The sequence below is a fragment of the Temnothorax longispinosus genome, chromosome 10, assembly GCF_030848805.1.
Source record: "Temnothorax longispinosus isolate EJ_2023e chromosome 10, Tlon_JGU_v1, whole genome shotgun sequence".
NCBI classification, from domain to species: domain Eukaryota; kingdom Metazoa; phylum Arthropoda; class Insecta; order Hymenoptera; family Formicidae; genus Temnothorax; species Temnothorax longispinosus.
The window spans coordinates 13590986-13604049 of NC_092367.1; the positions used below are offsets into that span (position 1 = coordinate 13590986).

At 33.4% G+C, this 13064-nt stretch overlaps 1 protein-coding gene and 1 long non-coding RNA gene across 3 annotated transcripts; both read right to left on the reverse strand.

Moving 5' to 3' along the window:
* Window positions 1-118: 118 nt before the first annotated feature.
* LOC139820425 (uncharacterized) lies at window positions 119-2206 on the reverse strand. Of its 2 annotated transcripts, XR_011733960.1 has the most exons (5): window positions 1590-2206; window positions 1392-1486; window positions 1135-1294; window positions 736-1017; window positions 119-617 (listed from the first exon to the last, which is right to left on the reverse strand). It is a non-coding gene; the product is annotated as an uncharacterized lncRNA (long non-coding RNA). The 2 variants fall into 2 exon arrangements; XR_011733959.1 differs by lacking the exon at window positions 1392-1486 and having other exon boundaries at window positions 1590-2099.
* Window positions 2207-6938: 4732 nt separating this feature from the next.
* LOC139819883 (uncharacterized) lies at window positions 6939-8488 on the reverse strand. Its single transcript, XM_071789640.1, has 3 exons — window positions 8263-8488; window positions 7309-7621; window positions 6939-7082 (listed from the first exon to the last, which is right to left on the reverse strand). Exons 1-3 carry the CDS (start codon window positions 8345-8347, stop codon window positions 7064-7066), a joined length of 417 nt encoding a protein of 138 aa, XP_071645741.1. The 5' UTR covers window positions 8348-8488; the 3' UTR covers window positions 6939-7063.
* Between the last annotated feature and the right edge of the window lie 4576 nt (window positions 8489-13064).

Here is a 13064-nt window from a genome sequence, read left to right on the forward strand (position 1 = left end):
AAAAATCAAAGAAATTGATCGTACATGAACTTTCAGTATTTGATCAAATAACGTGTATTCAAAATTAAATTTCTTTATTACTTGTATATCTGTAATTTCTAGACCTTTGAATGCAGAAAAACATTAGAAATTATAAACAAACTGTTCACAACTAAACTTGGATTTAATCTGTTTAAAATTTGAAAATGTAAAAAAAATTTAATTTGTATACTTTGAAATTACTTGCATAATGTCAATTTTACATGAAATTAAATCTTTTTTATTGAGAGTCTTTAAATCTCCATACAAGGAGTCACAAAAATATTTTAAGGACTCATCTTCTGCATGTACGGTATTTTTCTTAGTAACATAACTTTTAAAAACATCAACAGCATTACCTAACTGTTCTTCAACAGGCGAAAATTTTCTTTTTAGACTAAATCTATTTGGTGTAGATGTATTGTGTGTTGTAGGTTTTTCTGGCGTAGATGGCCTCGGTATTGCAATCTCTTTAAATGTAGATACGTTAGGTGTTGTGGGTCTTTCTGTAACTAATGTATTTTTGCTTAAAATATCTGAGATTGAGAAAGATTCTTCCAAGTTAGATAAAGATTCGTTTGGTACATCGGTACAAGTATCTGCAAAATGGTTACAATATTAATATAGTTATTTATAAAAAGCAATATTCGTTCAACAACTTTAAAATCATATAAATTCACATTAGAAAATATAAAAAGTTCAATTTAGTCAATTTACCTGATTCATTTAAATACTCGTAATTGGTACAATCGTCATTTTCGGTCATGCTTTGTGAATTTTCTTCATAAGTATCAACATCCTGTGTTTCCGAAGAGTTTGATTCTTCTTCTATTGTAATATTACCAAATGTTCGTCGTTTCTTCACCACAGGATGTAAAAATGTTAAATACTTCATTAATGGCCATTCTGTTTGCTTAGCTGCTCCTGAAGGTATCTTTTTATTTCTTTCCTTAGAAAATCTATTGCGTAATGACAACCATCGAGCAGTACAATCAGCGACTAAAAGAAAAAAATATATATATTTACATATGTATCATTATTAAATCTAACTTTTTTACTTACAGAATCCTATATATAATTAACTATGTGTATATATATAATGTGTATTATACTTGCCAGGTATTTTTAATTCTCCGCTTATAAATAGCCACGCATTCTCCACAGCTATTCGGTCCTTATAGTTAACATTTTTCTTATCATATAACTGTGGAAATCTTTCGACCAAGGTAATTAATTGAATGTCTTTATTTATTATCTCCATATTTTTTATTCGTACCTGAAAGATGAACGTAATTATATAAAATTTTCTTTCATTTTAGTTGCGTTCCAATATTTACTACTAGTACTAAAAATAAAATATTGTTTGTATATACATATGTGAAGTAAACTATAGACTTTGATAATAGCGCAGGTGTACGGGTTTTCTCACTAATTTTAATGAAATTTATATTCAACCAACGTATTTCGCCTGAAAACAAAGGTTTGAAAAGAAAAAAGTATCGCTCTTGGCTTTAAAAGAAGAAATTAACCGCTAAAGTTGGCGTGATTGAAGGTTATGAATCCTGTCATACCTACGATACGTTGCGCTTGCTCGTTTGCTAGCTTGCCTGTTTTTATATTGATCCTTTAACAAGGGATCGATTGTATATTCCTGAAGAATGATTGTAATTTCTTGATTAAAAATGCGAAAAGTGAGCAGCACACTGTTTTTACTGACCCTTCCGATATAGTCGCTCACGTAGCACGGAATCACACGTCATCCCACGATACGTGTCTGATCGTTTGTCGTATTCAATGAAAGTTGAAATTGAGTTAACTTTACAGTTATGGCATAAATCACAAGTTTTCAAGACTTTAATATAAAAATATCGAAATCCAGTGTTAAATTTTATCTTTTCCGGCACACGTTAACAGTTACGACCTCTATAAATCAGAATAAAAGTTGAATCATATTATATTTATGGCATAAATTACCAGTTACTGAAACTCAGTATAAACTAAAGCATTGAAATCGCAATGTTGAACTTTATCGATTCCGGCAAAAATTAACGGTTACGGCCTTTATAAATCAGCCTTAAAGACAGTTAGCTCACGATCCAGAAGTCCCGAGGTCTCGAGTTCGAATCCCAGGTAAGTGTGTTTTTCAAGTACGAGAAAATATTTATAATTATAGGTTGCATCTTAAGAAACAAATTTAGTTAAAAAGTAGTAATAAAATTTCAAAATAAATATAATTTTTTTTATGTTGGGTGAATTTCCTCATTAGAGAGTGTTTTAATTCTAATATTGCCTTGTAGTCTACTGTACTCAAATAGATATAGAAATGTGTAGAATATCAGTATTAGTTGTAGTTTGGCGTAGTTTTACCGAAAAATTTATAGATCAAGATGCACTAAAAAAATACAAAAATTTACAAGTGTTCCAATTCTAGCATTTTCATGTAGGATTTTGTAGTACTTCTTAAATTCATGTAAAATTCAATAGATTCTGACAATTATATTTTATAGTTTTTGTAGTACATTTTTATTTTATTTTTTTTAATTTTGTAGAAATATTTCCGTCAGGGGTTCTCCAGCAAAGGACCAGTATCAAGCATGGATCGCCTTGATAGTTAGCGCGTGCGCATTCCATTAATTTTGCCGATGAGCTTATTAGATTTAGGTCTAGAATATTCAAGTAGCCCCGTCAGATTCCCGGCTTTCTCCGGCGACAGCTAGTTTAGCGTCCTTGTCCGCCTTATGGGTCGAGTCTGAATGTGGCTAATATTATTTGGGTTTGTTTTCTTTCGCTGTACTTCTGAATTAGTTCAATAAGTTAGAATGAAACAAATATATTTTTTTTATTCTAACTTATTGCACTAGTTTAGAAGCAAAAACGAAGATGCATACTTTATCTTCTCCTCGCCCTTACATTTAGCTGATACACGGGTCGTTTTTTCACCGATAGTACCTTCATATCGTCTATTTTACTTTTCGTAAAATTATACTTTTCCTGCTCGCCTGAGTCATTTTAAGTAGCGTATCAATATTACATATTATATATGGAATAATAATCTATACTCTATAGAAATTTCCAACAAGTCAGGATCACGTCAATGTTGAGGGGAATACAATTATACTATTACAAAATGTTTAATTTTTTTTAATTTGTTAATTATATTTTCTCTTCTTATTTGGCGTAATTTTCTGACTTTAACATTTCTTTTGTACGTTTTTAAAATTATAAAATGTTGAATAACACTTATTCATCTAAATATTTTTCTTACGGAAATCAACATAATTCATGTTGCAATGCACAATTATTTTTGATATTCGGCATATCAAATAGTATATTGTACAACTAGTGGAAAAAGTGGTCGATTCTGAATGAGTGTGAAGTTGGTCGCACGAGCGAAGCGAGTGCGACCATCACACTCATTTGGGCTCGACCACTCTTCCCACGAGTTGTTCATACTATTTTTCCTAACAAGAGCGTGAAACAGGCCGCTTTTCGCGCTTGTTTTACAACTTTATTTCTCCACTAGTTGAGAAATGGCTCCATGTTTCAACGCTTACGTCATCATTGCGAAATGGATCGTTTTGCTCACTCAAAACAAGCGCGAAAAGCGGCCCATTTCACGCTCGCGCTAGGAAAAATTGTTTTCCTAATGCGAGCGTGAAATGGGCCGCTTTTCGCGCTTGTTTTGAGTGAGCAAAACGATCCATTTCGCAATGATGACATAAGCGTTGAAACATGGAGCCATTTCTGAACTAGTGGAGAAATAAAGTTGTAAAACAAGCGCGAAAAGCGGCCTGTTTCACGCTCTTGTTAGGAAAAATAGTATGAACAACTCGTGGGAAGAGTGGTCGAGCTCAAATGAGTGTGAAGTTGGTTGCACGAGCGAAGCAAGTGCGACCATCACTTTTTCCACTAGTTGTACAATAGTATTTTTCATACTGGTGCTCTCTTCGCGACTTTTTTACATTTTTAAAAATATTGTTTTTTAATTGTATATCATTCGGTTTTTTAGTAAAGTTGAAAACATCTTTAAGCAATATATGATTTAAAGACAGTATAATATTGTTATGCTTTTATGTATTCTGCAATAATTTATTTGTTTTAAGACTATATTATTATCCATCCCTTGCGATTATATTCCTAAGTTTTCCATCCATAAATTTACAAAAAATAATTTTGCTCTTTTTTTCCCAAACTCTTCTTTTTCTATCGCTCATGTTCTCTCACTCTTACTCCCTTTCGCACATGTTTCCTCACTTTTGCTCCTTTGTTCGCGCTCTCTCGCTCTCGCTTCTTCACTTTTAGCTTGAAATCTTTTTCTTTCTACACGACATGGTCTGACAAAGAGTCATCTAGTGATAGAAAGAAATATAAAATAATCTTCTCTGACTGATAGGTCTGATTTACCTCCTGTACCCTGATTCTGTATCTGTTAACGACAGAGTGTCGTTATCGTTATTGTCGTTGGTCGTTGTGCAGGTATACTATATGAAAAAAGCTACACAACGACAATATAACGATAATGATACTGTCGTTAGAGTTACAGAATAGGACTTCTCTATTGATAATAACGCGCGCAAAAATTCATCGATTTATTGGAAATATTGTCTCTCATTGTTTTACACGTGTATATACACCACAAATTCAGGTGTTATTTTAGCTGAAACTCTTTTTATACATTTTTTGCTGTTAAATCACGTTATTTAACACGCTTGAACGTATTAACTTTTAATTTAACCCTTAAATGCCACCCGGGGTCCAGAGGACCCCAGAACCTTTACAATTATATATTTTCAAATGTTTCCGCCAAAAATGGAGCTTATGCTCCCTCTGATGATAGTTGAGTGATTGAACTACCAGTGTGTACACTTATAAGTACTGCTATATAGCAGTACTCAGTTTACTTAATTTTTTATACTATGTTGAAATTGAAATTTTAACAATATAAGCATTTTATTTTCTTTTCTAGACCTTGAAAAACATTGAAAAAAATTTTCATAACTAAAGATCAAAAAATCATTGAGTAAGGAGACATATTTTGGCGAAACTTCCGAAAACGTCCATGCTCAGATTTAGGTGAAACTTTGTGAATAGGTTCCTTTTAGATAGAAAACACATATACTAAAAGGATTTTTTGCGACTCCAAAGTTTAGCAACTTTTTTAACATTTTTAACATTTTTACTGCCTCCGCACATACATTTTCCACGCGAAACAAACCAAAACAGCTCTCAAGTAATGTAAACAACCATAAAATCATACACAAAATACAAATATATTAGTTTATATACAAAACAAATAAAAAAATTAGCCGGGCCGGGCCGGGCCAAGTGTATGCGTGAACTATTTCGGAACTACCGCACCTCCCCCGAAAGCACGGGGGGGGGTGTGCGTGAACCTCGGTTCGCGTGGAAAGTGTATGCGTGAACTATTTCGGGACTACCGCACCTCCCCCGAAAGCACGGGGGGGGGGGTGTGCGTGAACCTCGGTTCGCGTGGAAAGTGTATGCGTGAACTATTTCGGGACTACCGCACCTCCCCCGAAAGCACGGGGGGGGGGGGGGTGTGCGTGAACCTCGGTTCGCGTGGAAAGTGTATGCGTGAACTATTTCGGGACTACCGCACCTCCCCCGATAGCACGGGGGGGGGTGTGCGTGAACCTCGGTTCGCGTGGACAGTGTATGCGTGGAGGCAGTAGGTTCCGCCCCCCTGCGGGGGGCTCCACTTTTTTCGGTAAAGCAGAGTATACAGCAGAGTATATAACTAATATATTTGCACTTTGTGTATGATTTTATAGTTGTTTACATTACTTGAGAGCTGTTTTGGTTTGTTTCGCGTGGAAAATGTATGTGCGGAGACAGTAAGTTAAAAATGTTAAAAAAGTTGCTAAACTTTGGAGTTGCAAAAAATCCTTTTGGTATATGTGTTTTCTATCTAAAAAGAACCTATTCACAAAGTTTCACCTAAATCTGTGCATGGACGTTTCGGAAGTACAGCCCATATTTTTTATGCTGGGGTCTTTTAGACCCCTCATGTCATTTACGAGATTCTTGAGAGGTGTGGCATTTAAGGGTTAAGACGATCAAACGTGTTAAATGAAGTAATTTAACACATAAAGAAACATGTAAAAAGAGCTTCAGTTTAATGTGTTATTTTTAGACGTTTATGCGTGTAAAAATAACACACTTGGATTTGAAGTGTAAATACGGTAGAAATGTTGTCATAGGGATGCTGGCGACATTGTCAAAAATTTTTTTTCAATGCAACGCTAGTGAGAAAATTTGCTTGCTAGTGCTGCATAGTGTCGAAAAAGTGAAAGAAACAACAGACGATAATACTAATATCTCCTTTCGTCTCGTAAGACACGTAGACGAAAAATAAAAACACATTTTATTGTATAATTCAAACCCAGCTATCGATTGAGCCTAACTCAGAACTTGATCGGTTCAGCCGTTATTGAGATTTGAAAATATAAGAGTCTCTCAACTCGTCGGTTTGCGTATAGATACATCACTTGGCGCGAGACAATACCGTGTCTCTTGATGGATTACGAATAAGGGAATTGCCAATGACGTCTGATGACGCGCTACTCTCGAATTTGCACAGAATGACAATCATTTCCAATGGCTGTCACGTTTCTACGCTTAAAACTGAATGCGATTCGCGATCAAAAATATTCGACGATTGATTGGATTTTGAGCAGTAAAGACTGCAATCGATGGTATAATTATTCATTAATCAAAGATTGATGAAACGGAGAAATATCAGACATCTTAGTGTATTAAATTTAAAATTTGCGAGATGTAATTACATTTTAAATTACCTCATTAGCTGCAGTTTATTGATGAAATTGATGAGTAGTAATAATATATCAAATAACAATATATTAAAAGATCTTAGGATAAATCAGATAAGCGGGTTTTATATTTTGTTTAAATAAATTTATTCCGCGTAAAAATATGAGTTCATACATTTAATAAGTGCACAAGTATAATTAATTTCTTGTCACGTGAGCCCATTCTCAATGATAGTCGCGTTTCTTTAAGTCCTTCATCGTCCATAGCCGCCACTGCAACCGAAACATATTATCATGAGTAGCATGCCAATAAACAATTTTATCACCTAACAATAACATAGATGATAATTGAGAAATCAATACCTATACCAAATAATTATAATTAATAATTAAGATTATCTCTAAAACTTTTTTCTTACGTTTTAAAATTATTCGTAAGATATTTTCGACGAACTCGACCCGTTAAAGATTCTCAGCAATGTTGGTTCGCAATATTTACCCAGAATTAGCAAACGAGTGCGCGTAGGAACCGCTGCCGAACGGCGTGCTTATTGAACCAGCATTAGCTCCGCTGTTGGCGAAAGAACCGCCGGGATATCCCCCGCATCCTCCTCTGCATCCTCCATATCCTCCGTGTCCGTATCCTCCGTGTCCGTATCCTCGGTGCCCTCCGTAACCATGATGACCATGCCCGCGAAAACCGCCAAATCCGCCACCGAATCCACCGCCGAAACCACCGCCGTATCCACCATAGGCACGTTTGAGACGAGCGGGCTCCTCCGGCGCGGCTGCTCCGACTATCTTTTTAAGACCTGAATAAGAAGTTTTAGATTTGAACCTTGGCTTAGTTAATTCAGACATCACTTCAAAAATAATTAAAGGGGGAGATAGTTATTAATTGAGTTTGACTATTTGTTTGACGATTCAATATATATTTATAGATTCGAGATTGCTATCAGAAATTTTAATCACAAGGTTTTATCAACTCTTGATACAACATTTTTGTCAACAAGGGTACGTTTGCGTAGTGAATCGCGAGATATGTCGAAATGTCAGTGTCACTATAAAAAGTAGATAAACTGGTTTTTTGTCAATCACGTATTTCAATAACGATAGAAAATATGCTAGCAATTTTAAAAATTTTAATATATCTATTTTATGAATATCATATGCCAGATAATACCTTCTTAAGATAGTTGTCTCGCAAATTGCAATTAACAAAAAAAATTTGAAAATTTAACTATACGTTAATACGTGGTATATCTACACGTTTGTACAATTTAAAAGTAATTGACTGTCCCAGACAGATCAAAAGCACACGACAAATTAATAACACATTCGAATTTCTGAACATCTTACAATCTCGATACAAATCTGATAAAATGACAACATAGTCAAAATTTCACTTCCCGCACAACACTTTCGCGAGAGTAACAGCTGTTTTTGTCTTTACCTTGGAATTGCGGTGCGGTCGTCGGTAACGCTACCGCAACTGCGACGAGCAGCGCAACGGACAAGAGGATTGCAATCCTTGACATTCTGCCGATACTGACCGTGCCGCCGAGGGTATTCAGTACCAAATGACGGCGAGAAAATAAGCCAGGCAGTCTTTATATACAGGGACTCGGACTCGTACGTGTTCTGGGATATCCCGACGCTGCGACGTTTACGTAGATACGAAACGGGCAGTTTCGGCCGCGTTGAATCGGCCGCATATCATTAGCACGAACAAAATGAGCCTTTTCTTTGTCGTTGTGGGACCGATGATGCGCCGCTGCCGCTGTGTCCCTGGGACACGACTTCCTGCTCACTCGGTGGAACGTTATTTCGTGACAGTCTGCGAGCGGATGATCCAGCAATCCTCGGTATCACTTGGTGAATCGTCTTCATCTGATTCGCAAACTGCTTTTCAAAGAAGCGCGAGAGATACAGGTAAATCGTCAACTAAAGTGTTTTTACAACAGTAATTATTAATATTAATTAATATCAATTTACAATTTTTAATTAATAATTACTAAACTTACAGTAATTATTGTACATCATTGACGAAACTAAAATTCTAAACTAATTGTTAATTAATTAATTGAAAGTAATTAAAATTTCTAAATTAATAACTTTAATTAAAATAATTTAACACTGCTTATAGAATCTATTGAAAGTATTAATAATATTCTAGTATAATTTTAAAGATTTTAATATTTTTGTATGAATATATCGTGCTAAATAAGTTCTACTTAAAATAAAATAGAGCTAAAAAATTTGGGAACCGCTAATAAAGCCTGATCTACAATGTGCTCCTTGCTTTCTGTTTTTTGCTCTTAACCTCTTTGCGACTATCTCGTATTTCGCAATTCCGTCGCGTAACGTGATGTTTCTTGTCTCTTCTGAAGTTCGTCAATTTTTATCTTGGGCGACAGAGAACAAAAAACATCGCGTTACGCAACGCAATTGCGAAATACGGGATAGTCGCAAACAGGTTAAGAGCAAAAAACAGGAAGCAAAGAGCACATTGTAGATCAGGCTTAAAGATGATCGTGCGAATTGTTTCTTTAGCTCTAAAAACGATCAGTTGTGTTAAAACTAATGGCCAAATTGAAGAGGATAATCGGGTGAAGTTTCTGTCTGATTTCTTCTAGGGTATAAATGATATTGAGAATTGTCATGGATATATAATGAAGATTTTTACGAAGGAAGATGCAAGTGTCAATTTTACGTAATTAATGTCTGACACGCTATTTTATTTTCCGTGTTATTTTTGGAAGTTTTATCCTTGTCAGAATATAACACAATACTTTCGCCATCTTGATAAAATTGCGTGATAAAAATTCTAATAACAAAACATTTATAATACCTATAAAATTTACGTAACATGAATTCCATGGACTTAAGAAGAACGACACGAGAGAAGTTAATATTTACAAAATCCAGCATTAGGGATACACAAAGATAAAAACACGTTTTTAACTATCGATCGCTTCTTACATTCCGCAGTTGCATAACTATTCAAATGGTATTCAAAACACCATTTCTCAAACTGTTGTCGTACGCATATAATCGCGCTTTAGAAGACATTCATTGCCCAATTAATTACACCGGATAAGCCGGCTACAACTGGCTTAAAGAACCGTGAAATCTTGCTTGCTTAGGCGATACATTAACGGTCAACTAGTGGCCTTGATTTTTCTCGGGACTTTACAATCTTAGGTCGATGAACGAATACACTTCGGGATTCCCACCTAATAGGTAGGTACTCTGTCAACTTACTATTAACTGAAAACACGCTTTTTTACGTTTGAAAATCTGTTAAACGTAACTACGCAATTTGATCGCGTTTTCTTTTGATTTTCGAATCTTTGTGCTCTAGATAGATTAATTTTAAGATAGGATTTTGTTAATAAGTTACTTGAAAATTATTTAAAACATTTATTTTTACTTTTAATTCTTATATTTGTTAATTTGTAATTCTCACAAAATTATCTAGAACAGCTTTTTAAAGTAGTTTAAATGTTTTTTTTTTAGATACAGTGTTACGGAAGTTTCGAAAGACTTATACTCGGAATTTTTAATATGTTAGATTGTAATTTTGAAGATATTGTGAGTAAAGTCAGAGAAATAAATACCAAGGAATATTATCGTATAGATAAAATTAGAAAACATTCTGATGACGTATGTAAATCGTGTATACATTTACTTAGACAATTTTCCAATCAGCAAACACTTCAAAACTCATCCACGAATGGGAATCCCCATTACTATTCCGCTCTAATGTGGAACGATATTATTAGCATGGTATTAGCATGTATTATTCATAATTAATATATATACTTCTCATTTATGCTACGCGTGTTGCATCATATATTTACATTGCATAGGAATCACTGCAAAAGTATCTTGATTCAACAAATTTATTTAGGCTATAGGAAGATAAAGTATGCTAGCACAATAAATTTATACGTTTTTTCGTCATATCCAAACAAAGTCGTTTTAAAAGTTATCTCACCTTCAATTTGGGGACTTCCAACGGTGGAACTGATGGCTATTACATGCACAACATTTATACATTATCATTTCTTCCGAAGACGCATGATAACAATCTTGCATGAGAAGCGCAAGGTGATGCCACATCAGATTTGCACACTTTCGTCTATCTTAATCTTCTTGAAACGTAATTTTTCCGACAGGTATGAACAATTGTTTGCAAGGCGTAGTATATATGTTTCTCTTTTTGCAGTAGCAAATGTCAATTTTGTGAATTTATATTTACCAAAGCGTTTAATAAATTAATGCGATTTTGATTTTTCTTTTTTTGAAAATTATAAAGCAGTTTCGTCATCGCACTTAAATTGTGTAAATACATTACGCAAAATTATTTCGGTATAATTACGTCAACCAGCAGGCGATCGGATTTCTTGATTGTTTATCTTTGTTAATCAATGGAAAAAACGTCTCCAGATAAACTCGATACCATCTTTATTACTAAAATTTCTTAATTTATTTATATTGTTACATAGCGAATGTCACAAGAGAAAATTATTTCATATGATTTTATTGCGTATTCAGAAAATTGCTGATATTTTGAAATTAATTAAAGATCTCTGTTTATAAAGACTTTTTAATCAGCTATAAATACATAATATGAATAAATTTGCCGTTAAATTTGGTAAAAATTAAAATGTCTAAGAACGTAGTTTGACTACATATACTTCGTCGACACATTATTGTCATCATTCGTTATATACATGTGTATGATAATTATTGTTTTTTTATTATTAATTTATTACGATGCTCTTTACATAAAATTTAAAATTCTACGCGTAATTGGTAGCGGGGAGTTTGTAGAATGCACCTTAATAATAAATGTGTCTCAACTTCGAATTATATATGTATTTATATTATAGTATTTGGTGTTATATCGTACATCCACGAAGTTCATATTTTCCGAGCTTTGCATAAATGAAATGCGTATAACACAGAACGACAGAACCATTATAATACAATATAATTTATCTAAGTATTCTTTAGAAAAAAACAAAGAAGATTTTATAATTTTAATATTTTTTTATTGTATTAAAATTACTTACTATATACTATAAAAGACTTACATATAGATTGTTGAATATATAAAAGAATGTTTATTTTTGGAAAATTTATTATATAATAAATCAATTTTATTATATCAGATTTTGAGTTCTTCTCAAGTTTCTCAGGTGATAATACATCTACGAAGTTCATATTTCCCGTTGCTTTAAGTTGGATAAAATACGTATAGTACACAATTATGTTATAATACAGCACAATATATTTAGAAATTTAGCAGGCACAAAGAAATCTTTTATTTCAATACTTTTTTATATAATCTATTACAATTAATATTTACTACAAAAAACTTAATGTTACTTATTTAATAGACTATTAAATATAGAAAATGTATAAAGAATATGTTGTTCCTACGTCGAGTCGGTGTGCGATCTTCAATAATTTGAGACACAAATGTAGAGTGGAAATAATACACATTTATTGTGTCCGAAAATACAGTAATATGTGAACGATGCTTAAAAGGGAATTGTAAACTGAAAACTGTTAACTGAATGTATTAACGTAAGTATGTGCATCGATCGATCAAGTATTCGAGAAGAAGTAACGTGAAGAACATAAACCATGTATGGTATAGATAAAGAAAAAAGTTAGAAGGGAAGCGGTGCTCTCCATAGCGCCCTCCATTACAGCGCCCTCCCTCGAAGACTCAGAGGACTCATCTCAGTTCACAACAGAATATTTATTTTAATTGAAAAATGTATTATACATTAATCAATTTCTTCTCAAATCAATTTTTTCTTTCAATATACGTATATTAATTTCTATTTTCAAAACAATTATTAGATTTTGGATTTTTCTCGAAATTATCAAGTTTCTAAGATTTTATTTAATAGTTTTCTTAGTCTACATACAAATATAAGCTATAATTGCGGATTATGCTAATATTAACTCTTTATATGTTATTATAAATTACGGTTGTAATGTATTCCACAAAGAGGAGGCAAAGCATATTTAATTCTTTAAAAAGTAAGTTTACGTATTAATTTGGATGTAAATTAAAACAAATTACCTGAAGGGTACAAAACAAAAATCTATATATATTCGGAGTAATCTCAAGAAAAACGCAATTTTACGTTTTACGACATCTTTCAAAAAATTAGTACAAAATTTAGTGAATATCGAAACGTAGCTTTAGTGTTTACTTAGTATATTGGACTT

Bases quoted from the DNA above. Each gene is read 5' to 3' on its own strand.
- LOC139819883 (XM_071789640.1), bottom strand. From the start codon at position 8,347: ATGTCAAGGATTGCAATCCTCTTGTCCGTTGCGCTGCTCGTCGCAGTT. The intron at 7,622-8,262 runs GTAAAGACAAAA...CTTCTTATTCAG, and splicing joins GACCGCACCGCAATTCCAAG to GTCTTAAAAAGATAGTCGGA.